General features: G+C 44.5%; 1 protein-coding gene across 5 annotated transcripts in view; it reads left to right on the forward strand.

Annotated features, from left to right (window-relative positions):
• Nucleotides 1-9332: 9332 nt before the first annotated feature.
• FGF14 (fibroblast growth factor 14) overlaps nucleotides 9333-22534 on the forward strand; it is a 415734-nt gene continuing 402532 nt past the window's right edge. The window contains exons 1-2 of one of the 5 annotated variants that reach the window (XM_083831569.1): nucleotides 9333-9571; nucleotides 9922-10049. In XM_083831569.1, coding sequence (XP_083687695.1) covers nucleotides 9523-9571; nucleotides 9922-10049 — 177 coding nt within the window. In that variant the 5' untranslated portion in view covers nucleotides 9333-9522. Of the gene's footprint in view, nucleotides 10050-11904; nucleotides 12380-22534 lie in introns of those variants that run through there. The other 4 variants (XM_083831571.1, XM_083831570.1, XM_083831572.1 and 1 more) reach the window with 4 other exon arrangements.

A 22534-nucleotide genomic window follows, 5' to 3' on the forward strand; every position in this document is an offset into this window, starting at 1 on the left:
ATTTAGAAAGGTATTCTACAGTAGCAGTTTGTTCAGCACAATCATCAGTTAGACATTGACGTGAAGAGAAAGTCCTGAAGAAAGAAGTTACGTTTTTCATTTAGAACCTTTTATCCTAAGGCAAGAATTTGTATATTTTGCCTTTGCTGTCGTGACTGGAATTGTTAACTCTTTATTGATATAACAAAAAAGAATTCGTTCCAGATATTCATTTTTCCAAATGCATTGCCAAAACAGGACTTGAAGCATAATTCTCATTTATAGATGTCTTGCTACTTCATTCTTGCTGTGTACAAAATATTAGAGTGAGAGTGCAACTGTAAATTTCTTCCCGATCAAAACCTTTCTTATTCTAGAATGGCAAGTAATGGGGCCTTAGTGTAAATGAGGACAGCAAACATATTTGGAAAAGCCTTACTTTTCATTGCTCTGTAGACACTTGTACTACTTGTATAGCCACTTATGCCTGGGCAGAATAAGGGTACTATATTGATAAATCAGAGTTATTGAGTTATCCAATCATTTTCTAATCTTCTTATAAATTCCAGTAAAAGGACAAAAGCAAGGGAAGATATGATTTATGTGTGGTGCAAATCTCTGACTTCAATAATGACAGTATTGAGAAAAGATCTGGCAATACCAAAAATGTCAAGAGGGGCCATCACTGATATCAATCAGCAGAACACCATGCCAGAACTTTGAAGAGAATAACAGAAAAGAAAAGAAAAGAAAAGAAAAGAAAAGAAAAGAAAAGAAAAGAAAAGAAAAGAAAAGAAAAGAAAAGAAAAGAAAAGAAAAGAAAAGAAAAGAAAAGAAAAGAAAAGAAAAGAAAAGAAAAGAAAAGAAAAGAAAAGAAAAGAAAAGAAAAGAAAAGAAAAGAAAAGAAAAGAAAAGAAAAGAAAAGAAAAGAAAAGAAAAGAAAAGAAAAGAAAAGAAAAGAAAAGAAAAGAAAAGAAAGAAAAGGAAATAGGAAACGAAAACGAAAAGAAAACAAGAGAAGAAAAATATTGTTTCTCTTTATCACTGTTACTGTGAAAATGATTAGTGATAATGAAATCTGGCATGTAGAGAGCTCTCACTGAAAAAAAAAAAAAAGACACAAAACTAAACAGCTTTTGGCACTGTTTCTGCTTACCAAGCTCTTTAATTCCTTAACTGCATTTTGTCTTATTTACCTGCACTATTCACAAATCGTTCTTTTATAGCATCTGACACATGCATAGTATACAGCAGAGAAAAGCTTCAGTCAGTGATCTTATCATTATGATCATGGGTCTAGTCCCCAACGTATTGCTTTCAATGGGAAATGCTTAAATATTTTTAATGCTTGGGCTGTAGCTCTGACCCATAGACATGAAAAGAGTGAAGAAAAGTAGTGCCAATAACTTCTTCCAGCAAGCAGTTCAGAAGATGGCTCTTTTGCCTTTTGTCCTGACACTTCTGAAAACGTACTCATAGAAATGTCTTATTGTTCATTATGCTGATGCCAGGAAGGACAGCGTCAGAGACTGTGCTGGGAGAAGGACAAAAAAAAATCTTTTTTTTCCTTACAATGACAAATTTTACAGAGCATTCACAATTTGTGTGTCTCTCTCTCCTGAAAGAGGGAGCTTCACCAGCTCTCCAGTTCTGCATTTGTAGATGTGCCCTGTTGCTGAAAGCGTCAGTCCTTTCTGTGACCAGAGAAACAAAAGGGAAGATTCCTTAGCCCCTGTAACAGTCATGCTTAATACCATGCTTTCCTTTGCCCATTGATTTTTTGGCCTTCTGGCTGCGCAGCTCTTCCATCACTCACATCTGGAGCAACAGTGCTGTGGTGACCATGTCTCTTTTATGTTCATATTGAGAAATATAGCCACATTAGTGTGGTTCTCCACCAAGCTACTTAAACATGCTTCTCACTTGTACTTAACTTGGGAAACTCTACATATCTCTGCAGTGTTCGAGAAAAGCAAAAGAAGAACAGAAATCTGCCCCAGCTCTCTCTGGAGCTTGACGTATTTGTGTACATGTCAGAAAGAGAAAGCCTGAATCTAGTGCAGGGCCCTAAGACAGATCAAGTGCCTGCCCTACATATGTTTTGGTATACTGGACTTAATGGCAACAGCTAGTGGTTGAGTGATAGTCTATCACAATCTACATAATCTAGTAATTATATAGTGAAAGATAATCACTCTCTTTAGATGGAAGAGTCTCTCTTCTGGGGCTACAACTGCAGCCACTGGCTAATTTTGCAGGTAGGCTGGCTTCATTCCTCTGAATAATCAGTGGAAAGATAAAGAAAGTACTCAGGTAGGACAGAATGGATTTCCCCTCTTGTCTCCTGTGGCAGAGTGATTCAGTGCGATCAGTTTCTATGTCAGGCAACTAAATAGATGAGCTGACTTGTATCTTCAGATATTTCTTAGTTACCCATTTGAAGGGTACTCTTTATCTTATCATAGGTTGATGGCTGAGTTGAATGCACTTCCTATTGAGTCAAGACTCAAAAATAATATAAAAATTCAAAACTATTTGAATGGTTTGGATTCTCTTCCTTTAGAGGACTTTGATTTCCTCCTGTGGATGATGTTTCAGGGAACATGTGTGTTAATATGAAAACTCTGCAGATAAAAACACTTCATGAAGAAAGTCCTCTGTGTCCAGCAGGTACATACCTGCAAATTCCCCTGCTCTGCTTTGGTGGCAAACAAATTTCATCTCTTCTTTGGTGATCTGTCCTAATGCTGACAGTGCTGCACATTTCACTGCTATCTGTTTAAACAGCTTGGCAGCCTACTGCACCACCTTTTTTGCCCACCACTTTAATTGGTGCAGCTGCTGCATTAGGGTGCTCTGCTAAATGGCACCAAGACAAATATAAACAGTCTGCAAACATGTGTTCAGTCTTGTCACCACTGTACTTCTCTTTATCTTGTCAGGAACCGAGTCTGTTTTCTGTATCAATTACACTCTCATTTAGATCAACATATATTTTATGCTTTCTTGTTGGATCATAGCACGAAGTATAAGGTATCATGTTTTATTTATGCTTTCATCAGCGTTTGCTGTTTTTTTATTCCAGGGATCTTTCAGATACTTTGCTCCTCCTATTGCTCAGGCCACAAAACACTACATTATCTTCTTTAGCTAATAGTTTGATTTCTTCACATCTTTCAAATACAATAAATATAAAACTGAGACACAAATGTAAAAGCTTTTCAGAAGCTCTGCTGAAGCAGAATTATTTTGTTCCACTTAAACCACTTGGAGTATTTTGCTGTCCTTCCCTGACACCATTTTTAATTTATCCACAGAGCTGTAACAGAAATATTTTGCTGTTTAAGAACTATAGAAGTTTCACTAGTTGGTCTTCATAGCAATTACACATATCTGAAATTAAATCAGGCAACTACAGACACCAAACCATTGTATCACCTAAACAACTTAGACTAAGCTGTTTTTAAATGCTTCCTCTGTCCTAAAATCTGCAATATTTGCTTAGATTCACAGTTAATTGCTCCTCCAATGCCATTGCCCTTAAGTCCTTGAGACCTTTCTTTCAGTGTATCTGTTTAACTGCAAGAGCCTTGCTTCTTCAATGTTTTTATATTTCTGAAATTACTACCCTTTACCCTGTACTACATGGTCTTGCACTTTATGAAACTTCTATTATTGAAGGGAAAGAAAAGAGGCACAATCTGCATTTGAAATCAATGCTGGGACCAGGTTTGTTTAAAAATGAATCCCTTCTGCTCTAGTACCCATGGCTGTATTTTGTTTGTACGACAACAACAATCTCACATTTGCTACGGATCATGGTCTCTGCAGTGACTGACCTGCGCACCCACAGAGGACATCACTGCAGTTTTAGCCTCTTAATTCAGTAAGGGATGTTCCCAGTCCCCTGTCACAACCACAGTGCTTTACAGCTACTTGTCCACCATGGAGTAGCCAGGGCTCCTCTCTCCAAAGTGTTGGTGAGTTGAGCCACGCTTTGTGCTGAAGCTGCCTGGAGCCAGTACTAGTGGTGGCTGCAGGCACAAAAGCTCAATCTGTAAATCTCTCACCTGTCACACTACTCTCTAACCCCTGCTAAGTGCCTTAAAAGTGGTCACCGTCATCTGATTGCTGCAGGTTAGACAGAGGTGAGTATGGCCGTAACAGCCTGCTCGGGTATGCCTGGCACAAGGGTGATGGAGGGAACTTTAACAGACCTTCTGAAGACAAATCCCACATGCAAACCTACACAGGATCTTCCTGCATCACATGTCATCCCCTTTGCTGGACTCTGTGCTCTGCCAGATGATCTGCATTTCGCTTCTCCCCTCGAAAAGGCTGAGGTGGTACATATCCTGATGGACTGATACGTGTTTACGTTCATTGGACCTCACTTTTATCAGGGGAGTTTTTCACAGTTAAGACATGCAGGAGCATTTCTTTGTTCACAGTTAAGACATGCAGGAGCACTTCTGTGCTTCTGTGAACATCTCTTGCTTTGAATAATGAATTAAATACTGTCTAACATGTGACAACATCCGAACCACCCCAGTCTGGGTGTTTCCTCCAAGCTAGGTTTCTTATTGTTTCTTGAAAACACTGATTTAGTCCAGGCATAGTCTTTGATTGAGTTTTACGGGGCCCAGTATGCCAAGGTCTTGATCCATGACTAAAGCTCTTTGGCATTACTAGAGTAATAATAACAAATTGCTCGGTAAAGCAATCTTGGCACCTCCCTGTAAAGCATTTCATTGTAATTCCAGTCCAAAATAGGGTAACAGATTAGGTTTTTTTTGGAGTGTCAGACCATGTTATGTAGCACTCAGTCCGCATCATGCTCACATCCCACCCACAACCCCATTACTCTCTCACAAAATCTTACCATGCTGTATGGAGACAGTAGGATTCCTCCCACAATTACTCCTCCTGAACATCGGGACCTGTTTAGGCCCCTGCTGAGCAGGTAGTGCAAGGGTCCTTTCCCCTCCATTCAGTTACTTCCTTCTTTCCCACGTATGAGATGCCATCATGAAATACCAGGCTGGTTGGAGAGAAACAGATAGTGAAGGGCACCATTCATGTACAAGAAAACATCCACTTATGCTAGCAACCTAAAACAATCCCAGGATGTCAAAGAATGTTCACCTTTACCCATGCAGCTCAATAAGGCACCACCAGCACAGGGCACCATTGCAGCACCAGTTTTTAGCACCATTCACAAGAGTTCCCTCAGGAATTCTCTTGCATCGTGTTGGAACAACAGGTAAATCCTGATGTTTGGCAACCTCTTTTTGTACATACGTAATTACAGATTTGACTAGCATCTGCTTGTGAGATAGAGTCTATTCCCTGTTGTCTCCCTTTCTTTCTCAGATAAGAGCTGTCACCCTTACTGTCCTAAAGAATTTGGCACTGGGCTGGAACTGGTGAATGAACATGTTCTAATTTGTAAGATCATCCAGTATTCAAGCTCACTCCTTTCATTCCATCAGTGTGTGTGCCCATATGGTAAATTGTAGAATGACAATCCCTCCTTCTTCCCTTTACAACTAGGAGCAAAGTAGAAATTTCCAAAAAGACTGTATCCCTTTATCTCCATTGCTCTTAATACTTGGGCACTTCTTTCTGATTTTCTCTCATTGAATAGTGCAAAAATCTACCAGGAAATATGACGAAGAGTTCAGCCTCATCTACTCCTCTAGACTCTACTCCCAGCACAGAAGAAAAAGAGATGAAGAGGATTTTAGAACCAGCTGTACCCAAGGGTGGTAATAGCCTATAGTTGTAAACTTTTAGTTAGGGACACAGCTTGTGGATAAGACACCTCAGATGAGGTATCTGTATACATGTAAACCTGTGAGCTGAGTACCTAAGCTCCATTGTAATCAACTGAGATTTAGGAGCTCTGTACAGTTGGCTATGCATGGATAACCATCACTGGTCCTTTGAGATGCTCTAGGATAGTGTGTGGCCTCCACCTGCAGGTACAGAAAGCCCTAAGTCTCCCATAGATACAGCATCATATCTGCCATGCCTGATGTTGCAAAATATCTTAGGAAGAGTCAAACGGCACTTGATGTCTAAGTTTCAGCACCCAAATTGAGTTCTAGATCTCCATGGACTATAATGGAGTAAAAGCATCTAGCTCACAGACAAACTTCTAGATGCCTTGTTCTACAGGCTCAATTTCATTAAATGATAGCTACTGTCCTAGTATTTTCTAGACTATATGAAAATAACACAAGCTGTGTAATTTTGAAGACCAAGGAGTTTGCAGCAGATTTTTAAAAAGCTTTTTTTTTTTTCTTCTTTTTTTTTTCTTCTAACTTACTCTTGGAATCAATGTATACAGAAGCTTTGGGTTGAGGGAGTTATTCTGTCTTCAGCCCCATTAACATATAAGCTGTGCATATGGTAAGTTTGCCTTGACATCCTGCGAAAACTGTCGCTATTCTCAAAGAGAGACTTTTCTCTCATCCAGAAGACAGGAAGTCTTGGTGGTATGCTGTAAAATCAAGGGACCTTTCGTTTTGTTATGTTTTTCTTCTCTCCTCAACCTGCAATAGTCTCTATCAATCAGAATTTTTCTCTATACAGCCTGAGTGCTCAGAATATTTCACTACTGCTTTCTCTGCTTTCTCCATTTCCCCCAGAAGGGAACCTGAAATCCGTGGAAAAAGATCTGACCAAATACCTCATGCTGATTTTCACTTCTCTTGACTTGTAGATGAAATTTTCTTCCACGGGTCTGCACATCTTTTATGCATATATCTATTTTCATGTAAAGTCCCTTATTCCATGGTCCTTAAGGCAGATTAGAACCTTTGAGGGAATGCTTTTGTCCAGTTTCATTTTTTTTTTTTTGATTGCTTGCCCATTGTATGCAGTAAAGTATGAAATTTATTTTTGCTCATGAATCTTCCTTCTGTGATGAAATGCTTACACCCAGTTCAGTGCCAGTTAATGATAGGCCATTTATAAATTAATTGAAGTGTTGAAAAGGATAATTTATACTTAGACTAAACAGGTCTGAGTAAATGTTTTAGACTTTTCAAGGTTCTTATACATGTTTCAGCTAAGAATAAAAGACTTCCTCTGTTTTCTTCACATCAGGTCAACTCTTCTTTCAAAAGGCTAATCTTTCCATGACTTAGACTTTGCATAAAGAGGAATTCTGAACAAATCCCGTTCTTGCTCGGGTATTCCCCCACATACTTGCCCTGTTTTGGGGATCTCCTCAAAGGCATTAGGTTATTGGATTCACAAGGTGAATGAGGTACAGAGCTCCTGGTTCTGTCCTAACTCCAGTAAGCCTTAAATAAAGTATAATCTCCAGAACGAGACCCCTTTGTCTCTGCTGTCACAGATCCTGACACCTGAATGATGGTGAGTTGCTAAAGAGAAGTTTTACTTTCATTTAGAAATAGGGAGTTACATGCTAGCCTGGAGGAGGTACATAAACCAATTACTGGGGTGGAAAGCTTGTCAATGACTTATTGTTTTTCACAGATCACAGACTGTTCCCAGCTATATAATGTTGGCTCTGGTGGTCAGCGAAAGATAGACGGGGATCTCTGATATTTTTGGGAAGACTCTAGATCAATTTTATGTTTGCAGGGAGCAGTGACATATGAGCTACCATGAATAGCACTAGGGCTGCTATGAACTCCCAGCCAGCTGGCGGCAAGGTGGCCGAGCCAGATCGTCTTCCCAGCAGCCTGTGTAACTCCGACACGCTGCTGTCATTAATGTTGTTCATTAGTTCAACAGGCAGCATGGCCATGGGGATGGGGAAAGGGACTGAGACGCTTCTCAGCATTAACTTCTTCTGTGACCTTTGCCTCACTTTCTTTCTACCTTTTCCTAAATTTTATCCACTGAGTTTTGCTTTTTTTCCTTCTTGCAAACTTGGGTGCCTACAGGTAGATACCTTCCTGTACATATAATGCTCTGCAGGTTCCATGGGTTGCTTCTCACAATATGGCACTTCGTTTCTGTGTGTTATTCTTCATCTCAATAAAACAGGGTAATGACATTTAAATATTACGTAGATAGGGATCTCACAACCAAGCAATTCATCTATACGCATAAATCCAGAATCTCCCTGAAACGACAGCTACTGGAAATTTTCAGTTTTCGGCACTTTTGTTGGTGTTAACAGTCAGAGTTCCCAAATATTGGTAGCCAGACAGACAGACATCTTCATGGGGGAGGACAAGCCCACAGAGAACCCCCTGAGTTTTTACACACTTTATTCTTACACTTCCTGGAGCAATGGCAGCTTCCATGGCCTCAGGAGAAAACACCAAGCTCTGACCATGTCTGAACAAAGGCAAATACAAATAGAAATGTCAGAGGTGAAAACAGCGTCCTGGGAGTTCTCTTTTCCAATATGGGGAAAAGTAAATGGTCAACGACAGGACCTTTGTCCAAAGAGGTAAAGATGATCAAGAAGGTGATCAGATGTTTTGGCAACAGAAGAGCAGGAGAGAGAGCTGTTCACTCTCCCACTTCTATTACCTGTTTTCTTCCACCTTCATCCTTTCAGCAGCTCCCTTCTACTGCTACCTCATTGTCTTTTCCCTCATTGTTTCACGCTCTCTGTCCCATATTTCCAATACCTTCTACTATCCACGCAGTCCAGCAGAGCATCCAGAGGGAAGAGGGAGAACACGGGCATCAGCTTCCAGAGAGGAGAGGGAGAACACAGGCATCAACCTCCAGCCCTCCCAGTGCCACCGCTGCCATGCATGGGTGCAACCACACCCATGAAAGTGTTGGGGGGCTCCCTGCATTGGACTACAGTGAGTGGCACTGCTCAGGACCTGGCCTGTCTGTCTGTCTGTCTGTGGGCCTGTCAACTCGTCTGAGCAATGGGTGCTTTGTGGGGTTATTTTTGCATTGCCTTTGTGGGTGTTTGTGGTGCTTGAGCCAGCCAGTAGTGTCCCAGGCCTCCACCGTGCACCGCCCTAACACAAAACAGCACCTTCCCCTTTGGGGGCAACCCCCAACCCCCCCATCACCCCTCCCACATCCAACCCCCACCAACCCCCATTTATGCTGCCGGCTGTGCCAACCACCCCTACCACCCCAACCCCAGCACCACGACCCCACCCGGGGGGGGGACAAAGCCCACCCACCCCCGGGGTGCCCGGCACCCCTGGCGGAGACCCCTCGCCCCCATCCCTGCCGCACGTGGGTACGTGCCGGCGCTGCGGGCCGGGGGGGCAGCGCGGCTCCTCCTCCCCGGGCGCCCGGCGGCGACTGGGCGCCGAGGCTGCGGCGGGCGGGCGGGGGGCGGCGGCGGCGGCGGCCTCCAGCGGGGCCGGGGGGCGGCGGGGAGGGGGCTGCGGGCGGGGTCGGCGCCCGGAGAAGGGCGGCAGGCGGTGTCTCCGCCCGAAGAAGAAGCCGGGCTTCGCCGGGGGCCGGCGGTGCGCTCTCCCGCCGCGGGGCCGCACAATGGCAGGCGCTCAGTAGGATGGATCCTGCCGTGGCTTTTGTTCTGCGGATCCACCCATCCTCCTAGCAGTCAAGTGCCAGGCTATGGTTTTCTCCTCGGGGATCTCTCCGCCGCGTTTTGCCGGCGTCTCCGGTGAGGGTTTGGCCTCGGCTGGGATTTCGCTACCTTACTTTTCGTTTGGCTTCGCGCTGAAAAAGGGGATTTTTCTTATTTTTATTATTTATTTTTTCCCTCTCCCTCTCTCTCTTTCCACGCTTTTGGTTATAATCCAATGTTGATCTAGGGGGAATAACCATTCAGCCTGGCTGAAAAAAGCATCCATTGAAAAGTCTCAAAGAAATATACCACGTGAGGAAAAAAAAAAAAAAACTGGGAGAAGATCGGAATATAATCATTTTTTCTATGATAAAACTGGTGCCCCTCTTCAGGAGAACTGGTCTCAATTTATTATTATGCAACCACAAGGATCTCTTCTTTCTCAGGGTGTATAAGCTGCTGGATTGCTTTTCGCCCAAATCAATGTGGTTTCTTTGGAACATTTTCAGCAAAGGATCGCATATGCTGCAGTGTCTTTGTGGCAAGAGTCTTAAGAAAAACAAGAACCAAACTGGTAAGCAATCCATTGCACTGCGTTGTTTTTCTTTTATGCTACCCTGTCTGTTGCTCGCCGAGGTAGATCTGCAATCCTGCTGAGGGGAGAAGGGGGAAATATAACGAGGCCGGCACGGACATGCATGTGCATACGTGTATGAATAAGCAAGGAGCAGCACGGATTAGCTTCAGCCCCTGTCACCACGGAGGAAAAAGATAATCCAAGGCGACCCTATAGCCCGGTCCGCATCTCCTAGTTGCCGTGCGCTATTTCCGAGGAGGAAACTTTGTTCTCGCTGCCCTTTCCGAGGGGCGGCCGGTAGCGCCCACCCTCCCGGCTCCCGGGGGCGAGCCCCCCGGGCACTGCCCCTGCGGGGCGCCCGCTGCGGGGCCGAGCAGCGCGGCCCCGCCGTGCCCGTGCGAGCCGGCCCCGCTGCGGTGGGCGAGCGGCCCCGGGGCTCCGGTCCTGCCCCGCACTTCGTGCTCAGCTCGCCATAAGTCGCCCCCTCCACACCCACTCTCCTCGTCCGGCTTTGCCCAAGCCGAGCCCGGCACCCCCCGCCCCCGGATGGGGAAAGGGGGGGGGGGGGGGCGTTTATCGCCTCCCCCCCCTCCACCGGGACTTCAAGCCAGGGATGTGGAGGGGGCGTGTGTGGGGGGCACGGACCGGGGGTGGCCGCTTGCCCGGGGTTTGTGCCCTAGACGGCAGCCGAGGCGAGCGGCAGCAGCACGGCCGGCGTGGCTGCGCCTCCTCCGGGATGCCCCCTCCGTGCACACCCGCCGGGGGCCGTGCCGTGCTTCTCCATTTCTGCCTCGCTGCCGGCATCATGCGCTTCCCTTCAGCCCGGCTCCGACGGGGAAACTTGCGGTGCATTACATAAGAAATGTAAATGCGGGTGCCCCGGGCCACCCGGCCCCGGGGGGGCGGGGGGTCACGGCTGCCGCTGTTGCATCCCTCCGGCTCCGGGCGTCCGGCTCGGAGGGAGGCTTTTCGGGGAAATACCGGCCCTCCTTGCCTAACCCCCCACCGAGCCCCGGTCCCCCCCCTTTTCCTCCCTGCTCGCTCCCCCGGCCGGCGGGTTGTCTGCAAGCACTTCGTGCCGGGGGAGGCGAGAGCTGCCGGAGCCCGGGCTGCGTGGGGAGGGATGCTCTGCGTGTGCGTGTGCCGGCTGCCCTGCAGTGGCAGCTCCCGAGCAGGAGGCTCCTGACGCCGGCACTGCAGTGTAGTAGATCATAGGCTCTCCTCGCCTCTCTGACACCCCAACACCGCCAAGCAGCAGCCCCGGCAGCCAGCACCCCTCTGCTCCCCGGCCAGCCGGGGGCCGGACCCCGCTTTGCCCTGCTCGCAAAGGTGCGGGGAGTCGCGGTGGGCACCTCGGCGGATTTTTTGTGCCCCCCCACTTCTCCCCGCTCCTGCTTTGCCAGCTCGGCTCCCCCCTTCCCTCCCCGGCGCTGCAGCAAAGAGCAGCCACTTCTCAGCATACCAAAGAAGCCGAAATGCCCCGCTGGGGGCTGGGGAGCGGCCGCAGCCTCCCGCAGGCCGCCCCCGGCTTCCCTTGCCCCTTCCCTCTGCACCGAGACGCCCCCCCGCAGGGCCGAGGGCAACTTCCAGGCTCTGTGCCCCCCGCTCCGGGTAAGGGCAGCCTCGCACCCCCCACGACGGCGCCTGCCCCTACCCGGCCCCGGCCATGCTCGGAGGGGCCGTGACCGCCGTGGGGGGCTTCGGGGTGGGGGAACGGAGCCCGCTGCCGCCCTCCGGGGGAGGCCCGCACCAGCGCCGCCGTGCCCTGAGCGAGAGGCGATGCTGATGCTCCTGGGAAGGGTTTTGGGGGCGGAGGTGGTTTCTAGACCTTTCAGTTCGTAGCCCCGGGGGGGGGGGGGGGTGGAGAGGCGTCACACTCCCCCTCTACACCCCCAGGCCCCCAAAAGGGTGGGCTGGTGGGAAACTGCACCTGAAGCCGAGAGGCGGCCCCGGAGGTGTCGGGGATGGTGCCCTCTGGCCGGTGTCGCGGTGCCCCCGTCCAGCCGCTCTCCCATCGCCCCCCCGGAGGAGGAGACTCCTGGTCCCCAGATCCCGGCCCCGGGCAGCGCTGAACGGCGACTGCTCGCAGAGGCTGGGCCGGGCAAGGGGGTCTTGGGGTACCGGGGACAAATCACCTCCAGCTGCTGTGCGGTGCCCTCAGCAGAGCGGGGCGACTCGGCCGCGACGCCCCCGGGAGGCTCCCCTTCCTGCCACCACCCCTCTCCTTCGCCCGCAAAACTTTTTAGGATCGGCGGGGCTCTTCGCACTCCAAAAGGCTGCAAACACGGGCGAGCAGCGGCTGCTGAGCCAGCCGAGGGGAGAAGCGGGTAGGTTAGGCAGCTGAGATTTCAGTTCGTTCAGTTATTTGCGGCCTGATGCCGTTTATTTATTTATTTATTTGTTTGTTTATTTATTTATTTCTGTATGGGTCCCTCACAACAGCCGGTCTCTTTCCAGAAACGGATTTCCAGGTGTTCTCTGCTTGGCATTTCCACCCCGCAGCTGGCTGCAGCCCTCTCCCCCCTGTGCTGACCTCCTCCGGGGCTCCCCTGCTGTCCCCGGGGGGGTTCCCGGCACAGAGCAGGGTCTGGAGCCAGGGCGAGAGGGGCAGGAAGGATGGGGAGCCCCGTGGGAGGTGTCAGAGCTCCGGCAGGGTTGGGGCAGGAGGCTTTGTTTTGTCTGTCGTGGAAATGCGTCTGGCTGAATGCAGTGTTTCAGATCCCAGATCCTGGAAAGAGGAGCAGCCTGTGAGCACTACAGTTGCTTACCTCTTTGCGTTTCTTCATAAGGAGGAAAACTTTGAGGAACCGTAGGTGTGGCTTTGCTGGCACTGACTGACTTTTTTGTCTTCTTCTTGGAGTTTAATAACGTATAAAGCGATGAAGCCCCGTGTACCTTCAGTGTCCTGCCCAGCACGAAAATATTTCCAGCATGTTAGGTTCCCCGGGCCTCACTTGCGGGTGTAATTACTCCCACCTAACTCAGCCACTCCAGCTCGTCACACACAGAGGACTTCTCAAAGTGTGGGACTAAAGGAACACTTTCTCAGAAAGAGTTAAACATTGCTTGAGACCACAGGGCCTGTAATGGTGAGATGCCATCCTGATGGCTTCCCCCCGTGGCTCTGCACTATGCATGTTCTGCTAGGGAATGGCTAAGTTTTCAGGAGAATTTGGAGCTTGGGAGGATATGGGGAAGGTGACTACCCCTGGGTGTTTTTTAAGGCAAATACAGGAAGTGACTAACATTTTTTACCAGGTGACAGCTGCTAGGTTGCCCATGGGAGATGGGTTATTTCGCTGGGGCAAGAGATGCCCCCATCACTATCACATTTCACTCCTGGTGGCAGCCCAGCAGGCAGAGGATGTATCGCGTTTCCTCTCCATTTACCTCCAAGGAGAGGCATCTCTCCAACTCAGTCAGGGGTGTTGACAGGAGAGTAGATGGAAATTGGCATTACTATAAATATGTTGCTGATAGAGGAATTTAGTTTCTGTTAGTATCAATCCTGGATCAATCTCAAGCACAAAACCTATTTAAAAAGAAGAACATCTGACATGCGAGCGGTGTCTAAACTGGGATCTCAGTATAATCCCCATAAAGCAGTCAGGCTGCTCCTTCATGGTCACTTATCATCTTGAAAAAGTTTCCGAGCATAGTCATGCGAGATTGAATCTGTTTAAAACAGCAGCTTGGGTCCTGCTCATAAAATATATAGTGTGAGTCATTATCTGAATTTGAAGCAAAATGGGGCCACCCGCTGTGTTTCTTACTCACGGAAAACAAACCTCCCACCGAAAGGCAAAGGACCCCAGTAAGAGCTGCGGGATTGGGTCCTTGGAGTTTCTTTCAAGTAGGTCTGAAAAGCATCTCTGACTGCCTAAATACCGTAATTCCTGTGCTGTTATTAGAGCCACGGTGTGTTTCTCTCACTCAGATGTAAAATTGCCTATTTACATGTATCTCACCTACTGAAGTTTTGTCCTCTATGGAACACATTTTGTGAATTTATACAAATTTGATTATTGTTGAGCAAATTAGATTGCATATTCTACTTGTTAAGGGGTGAAATTTATGCCTGCTCATGAATCTCCCTACTGTGATAAAATGCTTATACCTCAATGTTCAATGTCTGCTAATGATAGGCCATTTATAAATGAATTCAAATATACAAAGGATGACTTAGGCTTGGAGAAAATATGAAAAATGCATTTACAGAAATAATTGGTTTAAATATTTATGTGTATGCCATTTTCCTTTAAGAGTGATGTTTATTCCACTTACCTGCTTAGATTATGTTAAGTATATTAATTTTGAGCTAAAATCCCCATTGACTTCAAATTCAGGTAAGGAGTGATTTAGACATTCAGAATTTGTCCCTTTCTTTGCAAAGATTTTCCGTCCTGTAAATGTCTGTAAAAATGTAGTTTGGAGAGGAGAGAGCTGCTTGAAACTGGAAAGCAGTTTTTCAAGAGGACTTGATGAAAATTAAAGAAAGAAGCAGCTGGGCACTACAGCAACCGTGGGATGGTATTTTGTAGTTTATGCGGTCATTATTGAAATTTCTCTGTAATTGTAGAGTTAGATGCTGCAAGTCTAGAAGGTGGTTGGACAAATGAAGTGGTTGTGTGCAAGTTAAACTGTGCTGAATATTCACAGAAGTTAGCCAAATGAGATTGTGAGTTCTGAGTCCTAGTAGAGCAGGTTTCAGGTAGTCAGGGCTGGTCTCGTTATTTTGGGTTCATTTCTATACCTAATTCTGTTTAAGATCTCCATTCGGATTTTGAATGCACTATTACTGCCCTATGCCTTGTTTGTTGGCTTGTTAAATATTGCAGACATGTCCAACACTGCAAAAGTATGCTGTTAATTTTTTTTTCTCTGTGTTTCAGTGAATGATAGCTTTTTAAAGACAAATTACTAGTTCACTAAACAACTTACCGAGTAACAAAACACCAAATGCTTTTAAATTTGGAAAATCTCTGTTGTGGGGAAAGAACAAACAAACAAAAAACCAAACCTGTTGTGGTGCAGCACAGGCTTGAATTAAAGTACCTGAGAGCTACTTGCCACTGCATGGAAAGACTGTATTCAACAGACAAACAGTGTACCTGGAAATAAACTTTGCAGGACTGGGACCATGTTTTAGTTGAGAAAGAGCCAGCATCTTGCACAGAGCACGTTTCAACTGTCAGAACAAACCATGTGGCTGCGAGGAAAATATTTTTGTTGGAGGCCACATGATGAAGTGCTCAAAGGAGTATATTCATCTTCAGACTGGATATTTCAAAAATTATTTATCATGTTCTCAAAGTGGATCCTGAGAGGTTCTAAACCACTCAAAAGTACTGAAAATTATAGTTGCAAGGGGAATTGATGGTGTTTGGCACCATGACAGACTGAACTCACAGTGAACAAAACATATGTAAGGGATGTGTCATTTTGAATATACTCTGCGCCAAAGGTAAATAATCAGCAAAACTGCTGTTCAAATAAGAAACGCATGGTCTTTGAACAGGACCTTTTTGAGGGCAAACCCTCCAGAATCAGTAAGTGAAAGGCTATTAATGGATAAATGTAATGCAGGCTTTGTATGTCCGTAGCATACTCTGTTATAAGGACTTCCATTAAGTAGTAGCAAGAGAAGTAAATAGTTGCTGATGAGAAAGCACTAAGTCAGAATAATAATATCTGTAGTAAAATTCAATACACAAGTCAGAATAATAACACCTGTAGTAAATGGACTAGTCTAGGTAACATATCGTGTAGAACATAAACAAATTTTAACAGTTTGGCAGTTAATATTGGATAGTTGTGTGTGGTAAATGACAATAAATGGCACTCAGTTGGTGGCAGAAATTGATGGTGTAATTTTGATGTCCGTATCCTGTGTTTTCATTCTGACACCTGCTTATTTTACTTTTAGCTGGAAACAGCATAAGGATTTGCACTGAACAAGTTTAATGTTTGCATACAGAAGGTAGTATCTTGGAAATTATTTGGCTTGATCTTTTGGTGGCACTAAAGTTAACCAGGTCTCAGAAGACAGTAGAATTGTACCAGGGTTAAACATTTTAATTTAACTGAAATTATTTTCGCTTTTACTGTCAAAGAATGATCCAAAATAAGCTGTAATCCCATATGAAAGATTTGTTTTAAGGAGTTTACAGAAAGGTCTCATACAGGAATAGACTTTGCTGTTCTCTGCAAATTCATCATGTCATCATTTTTTTTTTCATGCAGCTTTCTCATTTGGAAAGATAAGAAAAGGATGAGGGCGCAGACTGTGTGCAACTAATGCCTCAGCTGTTGAACGTATCCTATCTCCAGCGCTGGGCAGTAGGTGGAGTTAAAACAAACAAACAAACAAACAAACAAACAAACAAGGCAAATCTGTGTTTGATCCTTCTCCTAACCTATCCACACAGTTTTCAGTTATCATCAGACTATCAGAAATCTCTTTATTCAGGCCTCTGCATTTATTAGCCTATGAAGGAGCTTGTCAAAGAGCATTGCTACTTTGTTCTTCAAAAGCTTTGTGTGGCAGTGAGCTCCAAGTAACCATGTATGGAAGGGGTATGTGAAGGGGTTTATACTTTCTGTGAGTGCTCCTTTGCTTGACTTCTGTTGAAAATCAGAAGCTAACACTGCTATTGTCACTTCATGTTCTTGATTATTGAAATTTTCAGTATTTTTTTTTTTTCAGGGGATTTTTCAGGGATATCTCATCTGTAAGGTGAAGAGCACTTCCCTCATGGTGCCTTCTCCTTCCTTGAATGGTCAGAAAAATACTCAGCATTTCTGTCATCTCAGTTCCCATGCAGTGTAACTTGCCTTTGCTGAGGAAGTAAGTTGTCTCTGGCTTTAGAGGAAGAAGATGAAACAGCAGCTGACACATCCCTTTGCATGGGGAATCTGCCTCTGTAGTCCTGCTGAAGCCAGTGGAGGTTTTTGGTTGTGTGTGGAGGTGTCTTCAGAGCATTGCCCATGGTTTCACCACAGCCCAGAAGCTCACGGAGCCACAGCGCAGTGAGGAAGATGGAGTCCAGCCCCGACAGGTCGCTTCTGCTTTCATCCAGCAGAAGGAGTTCATTCCTGTGTATTTTCTAGGCTATGGGATACAGAAGTATCTCCTGCAAAGGGCATGTTTTCACAAAGCCCTTTCTCTTGAGGGGGATATTGCTGCCTTGAACAAGCTTTTAAAGAAGTAAGTTCTAGTGTCACTGAAAACTAGAATTTATACCACTGTTAAATGGTTCGAGCAGGAGAGAGAGCTTGCATATAAAATCAGATACTTCTGTTTACATATAAATCTCTTGGTTCTCAGCAATGCTAGCAAAGGAAATTAGAAGAATTTCATTGTCCTTTAATGAGGCTTTGAGTTGAAAATGTTAGTTTAAAGAAAACAAGTTTGCCAGACTTGTTACTCTTTCAGTAAATGCATTTCTAAGCATGTCCTTCTGTATTTAAACAAAACTCCAAGGTAACAGTTTCCCATTCTACTTCTTGTCAGAGAAGTGCATTATAGAGCACTGCAGTTGCCTGGTAGTTTTCTACACATATCACACATTGCTAAGATAGGTAAATTTACAGACACCGAATGACATGACCAGGAACTAACAGTGCAAAACATAGTGGAAAATACAGAAAAAGGTACGGAAAAAATATGGAGTAGGTAACTGCTTAAAAAAAGCAGTGAAATCATTAGTATGGCATTAGATGATAAAATAGATTGTCCTATCAGGAATATCTTGATAAGAGTTAAATTAATAGTACTACTTATTAATTCATAGGTCTCATGGTATGAGAAAACACTTTACAGTTCAGATATTCTTGCAACTAGAAACTGCACGTAGATACCTGCACTACTAATAGTCCCCAAGAAACAACATAAGCATGATTGAGACAGATTATCCCACTAAGAGATCAGCCCAAGATCTCACATGTGAATTAACTTTAGGCTATCTAAAACCCAGGTGTTATTTTGTGGCTTGAACTCTTTAAGCTTTTACTAAAATCCATGTTTTTAAATGGCATTAACAGGTGCATTAAAATCTGTAAAGCCTTGTGCCCCCCAGGGATTTCCTCCTAGAAGTGATGCTTAGTCCCCATGTAAAGGTGACTTTCTGTCTCAAAAAACAGGGTTATACAGACTTCCAGCACCCAAAACATCTTCTAATCTCCTGGCTTTACTGGGACCTGTTTTATAACCATGAATATGGTCTTGGCCCATCACAGACACCGTGGCCTCCATAATAGCATCTTGCATCTCTCAGTTCTTTCACCTGCTCTCTGGGTTAGGATCTGTGAGGAAAATTAGCCCTTAATTATAATTCTTTCTGATGTTTTTAAGTTCTCTCCACTTTGAATAATTAGCTAATGGCAGCGAGCAGAGCTATCTTACAGGTTATTACTGAAGTAATAGATATTTATGATGGATGAAGGGTAGGCTGATGAACTATCCTGGTTTATTGGACATGAGCTCTATGAATGATTGGTTTCCCTCTTGCTGCTAATTTACAATAGCAGAACAGTAGCAGAAGTACATAAATGTAGAGGCAGCAAAGCAACTGTGATTGATTAGGAAAGGACAGTAAAATCAGCAGGAGGAATCAGAAAACCCAAGAACAAATGCCACCCCTTTCTATTGTCTTGTGGACTGTTTGAGCATATTACTTGTTTGAGGATAAAATGCTTTATACGGGATTCTGCAGTTAAAGCCGGACAACTCAGCTTCCAGGAAAATTTTCTGGATAATATTGCTGACCTCTTCTTACTTGACCTGGTACAGAGTAGATTTTGGGGCCTGGCTGTGCTTGTTCACATGGGTGCCATGTGTCTCCTAGAAGTTTGTGACCGTGGTACCCTACTAAAGCTGCTCCCAAGAGTTCCCAGAGAACTGCAAATCCTTTGCGGGTGCAAGACATGCCATGTATGTCTATACCTTCAGCAGGGTACAGACAGAATGAACTTGTAGTCTGGGTTCTGCTTACCTTTGATTCACCTTTGATTCACCTTGTTCACCTTTAATTGAGTTCACTTTTGATAGTCCAGTTCGGAGATGTTATTGTATGAGAAGATTATAATATGCCACTTCAGTGCAACATACTTTAGGGTTCCTGCTGACTAGGGACATTTGTGACAAAGCAGGTGACTATATGCATTATTTCTGCCTGTGTCTTGAAGTATTGAGCTCTGTCTACTTGCAAAAAAAAATTTGAAACATGTTGAAGATGAGTTCTCTCACCTTTGAAACTTGTATCAGTAACTCTTTTTTCCATGGAACAGCACCTAAAAACGATATAGGATTGTTCTACAGCAAATATGTCATTATGTAGTGTTTGTGTTGAAGACACTTTTTTTTTTTTTTTTTGAAGAAGAAGCCTGTATTTTGTTTTATATCTAGACTTTAAACCCTGATAATGTTTGTGGAGTTGTGGAAGTGTAAGGGAAAAAAAAAAGCTTTTGTAGCTTCCTAGGCAATATCTATCTGGGTAAAATCAATGAGTTTAATCATGGCTGGAGGAATGTGTGCCAAAGAACTGGGAATGGAGTCATTGTGATTTTATGTTCTGGTGTCTTTCCTTATTTCAGTTTGTCTTTGCAGTTTATAAGAGACGATGTATCTGGGGTACTACTGACATGAAATGGAGGTGAGTCCTGAGGTTTGTGAGCCACAGAAGATATTCTCTCCTCATTGAAGGTTTTCAGAGAAAGATTATCTTAGAAGGCATTGGCTGTCTGAGCACTGTCAAAGCACGCACATCAATTTTGAACATTGCCATACACCACTGAGGAAAATACAATACAAGCAGTTCCTCAAGATGCCTAATTAGACATGGTGTTCTTAAAAAAAAAACAAAACATAAACAAAAACTGTAAGCACAATGAGAAAAAATAATTGAACCTAAGGATGTACAGATGAATAGAATGGTAATTTATCTACTTAATTTTATGGCCTCTTAAATGCTGGATCAGAAATATTTCGTCCCTGTTGTGCCAGCTTCCTCCAGAATGAAAGAGGAGATAGCAGTCTGGGACCTTATAACCAGAGCAGAAGTAAATTGTAAGTTGTGCAGGTTAGGTTAAAACCTTTTAACAAAATATTGGGAGAAATGGCAAGATGAGAGTTCATTATGCTTGCTGAGGCCCATTTTCTTGCCTTTCATTGACTAACTGGAGTCATTATGGCTTAAGTTGGCTGCCAAAAAGAATACTTGCTAATAATATTAAGATGGAAGATGGAGAAAAGGTAATTACTAAGACTGAGTAGTCATATATATCTAGGTTAAGAATTTGGGGGTGGAATTTGATGAAGTTCAAACAAAAGTAAGTCAGAATGCGATGTTAGTACATTAGGTTAGATTTTTTTTAAAGTGTGGATGATACTTGAACAGTGTGGGATGATCTCTCTCCCACTTATTCTCAGAGGAAGATGGAAAACCAGAATGACAAAAGAAATTATAAAGTAAATAATATAGGGATTAAAGGAATCTGTAGTCATTTAGAGAGGTTAGTGACAGAGTCCTGCAGGCAAACAGAATTTAGAAATTCTTTAAGCTACTTATCAATTGAAGAGCAAATAGACCTGAAATTTAAGGACATTTTCATGGAAAACATCTATTTCTAGAAGCATTCCTTTACCAAGGACATATGGGAGTTATATTTGATAAGAGTCTGGCTTCTCTCAAGGTATTCCATTTAAAGGTATCTCACTAAAGGTGAGATACCCTTGTAAATGCTACTTTGTTTTCATAAAACAAAGGCATTCCCACACTCGCATGAGTCTATCATCTGTTGTTGCACAGCTCTGAAGGAGCGGCCTCCAGGGTGACCTTAGACCGAATGTCCAGTACCTCCTGCCTGCTGGCATGTGGATAGTCTGCTGTCTGTCTGCGTGAGCGTGCCTGGCAGCCGTTACTTTTCTGAACCTGCGTGGGCATGTGGTGTCCTACGTGTGCCCCAGCTGCCCAGGCTAACACCTGCGGGCTCACCAGAGATGGCACACGAGTCTGGTCGTGAGGGTGGCCAACAAGCTACCAGTAAATGAAGCTAACCCTAAACCATCAGTGTAGTTGCCACAGTATCTGCTGGTGAGAGGAAATGTGTTATTTTTTCCGCCCTAAATCTGATTTACAGCACAGTTTTTAAAATGTGGTGTGTGTGCTTCTATGGATCTTCAGCTTTGTGAATCTTTTTATCAGACACCATGCAATGGGCAATATAAACTGTAGAGGTATCCAACACCAGAAGCATTTAACTATATTTTATCTTTAGCAAGAGGTTTCAAAGGCATTTCTGCACACTTGCAGGCATTAGTACAGGTTCAATATTAATTTGACTTTTTCTTCCAATAGCTTGTTAAGTGCACAGCCAAGTAGGCCAAGAATTTTAGGTGCTATCCAGGCAAACCAGATCACCCTAAATCTGCCTAAAGAAGCTTATTCTGGAGATCCTAAAGTAACTCTGAGGGGAGAGTCAATCTCATCTTATTATCAGGTGGCATGTAAGAATTGTAAAGAACTATACTCCTTCATTTGGGCATTTATATTCTTCCCCCATCTTAAGCTCTTCCTAACTGCCAAGAAGCCTAAGCTTGAGCTTATATTGCTTGATTAAAAAGGAAGATGGATTAATCCAAGCCCAAATGGCTATGGCTGGCTCATATACACATTACTAGTAGTTACTGCCATCCCTAGCAGGTTTGGGTGGAGAAAGCTAGCTGAAGTGGTCCAAAAACATCTGTGACGTAAATAACAAGTATGAGTGACCAGGGGTCTAGCACTTTTATTTACAGTACAAGCACAGCTGAAGAGAATTAGAGAACCCCTTTTGACTCCACTAAGGAAAGTCAGAGCAAGCTGTACCTGTACGGTGATTTACTTGTACCCCCAGCCTTAGAGTGGGAACACACCTGGACTAATACCAGCATATGTCACCATCCCAGGCATGCAAAGGGGATATTAAAGCTTAAGTGGAAGGGATATATCTCAGCTCTGAGGAAGAAGCACCTAGGAAAGTTCTTTCCACGTGTTCTTGATTAACCCTGTGAAAACTGGTGAAGAAAAGAGAGCAGAGCACCCAGCTTTGGAGTAAGTCTGGCAGCTGAACAGCAGAGACCTGAGTCGACAAGAAATAAATCATAATGGATTTCTGAGGAGGGTGAACCAGCCAGGAGGGAAGGCTCAGTCTTTCTGGGGAAAGCAACAGATTTCTCCTTTCTCCTTTCCCTGACAAACAGAAGATGTTGTTCCAGTGTAAGGAAGAGGTGAAGGTCAAGAGTTTTCCTCTGTCTCTAAAAGAAAACTTTCTCTTCCACTTCACTGACTTGTACTCACCTTCTTACTCACTGACCTTACCCTTTCATCTGTTTGTGCATGTGCAACGAAACTGGTCAACATTATTGGTCAAATGACTAAGCTGTTGTTTTATTGCACGTTTATCTTCAATTTGCTGAGCCCTTTGACACCACCGTGAGTTAC

Source organism: Anser anser (assembly GCF_964211835.1).
Source record: "Anser anser genome assembly, chromosome: 1".
Classification (NCBI taxonomy): domain Eukaryota; kingdom Metazoa; phylum Chordata; class Aves; order Anseriformes; family Anatidae; genus Anser; species Anser anser.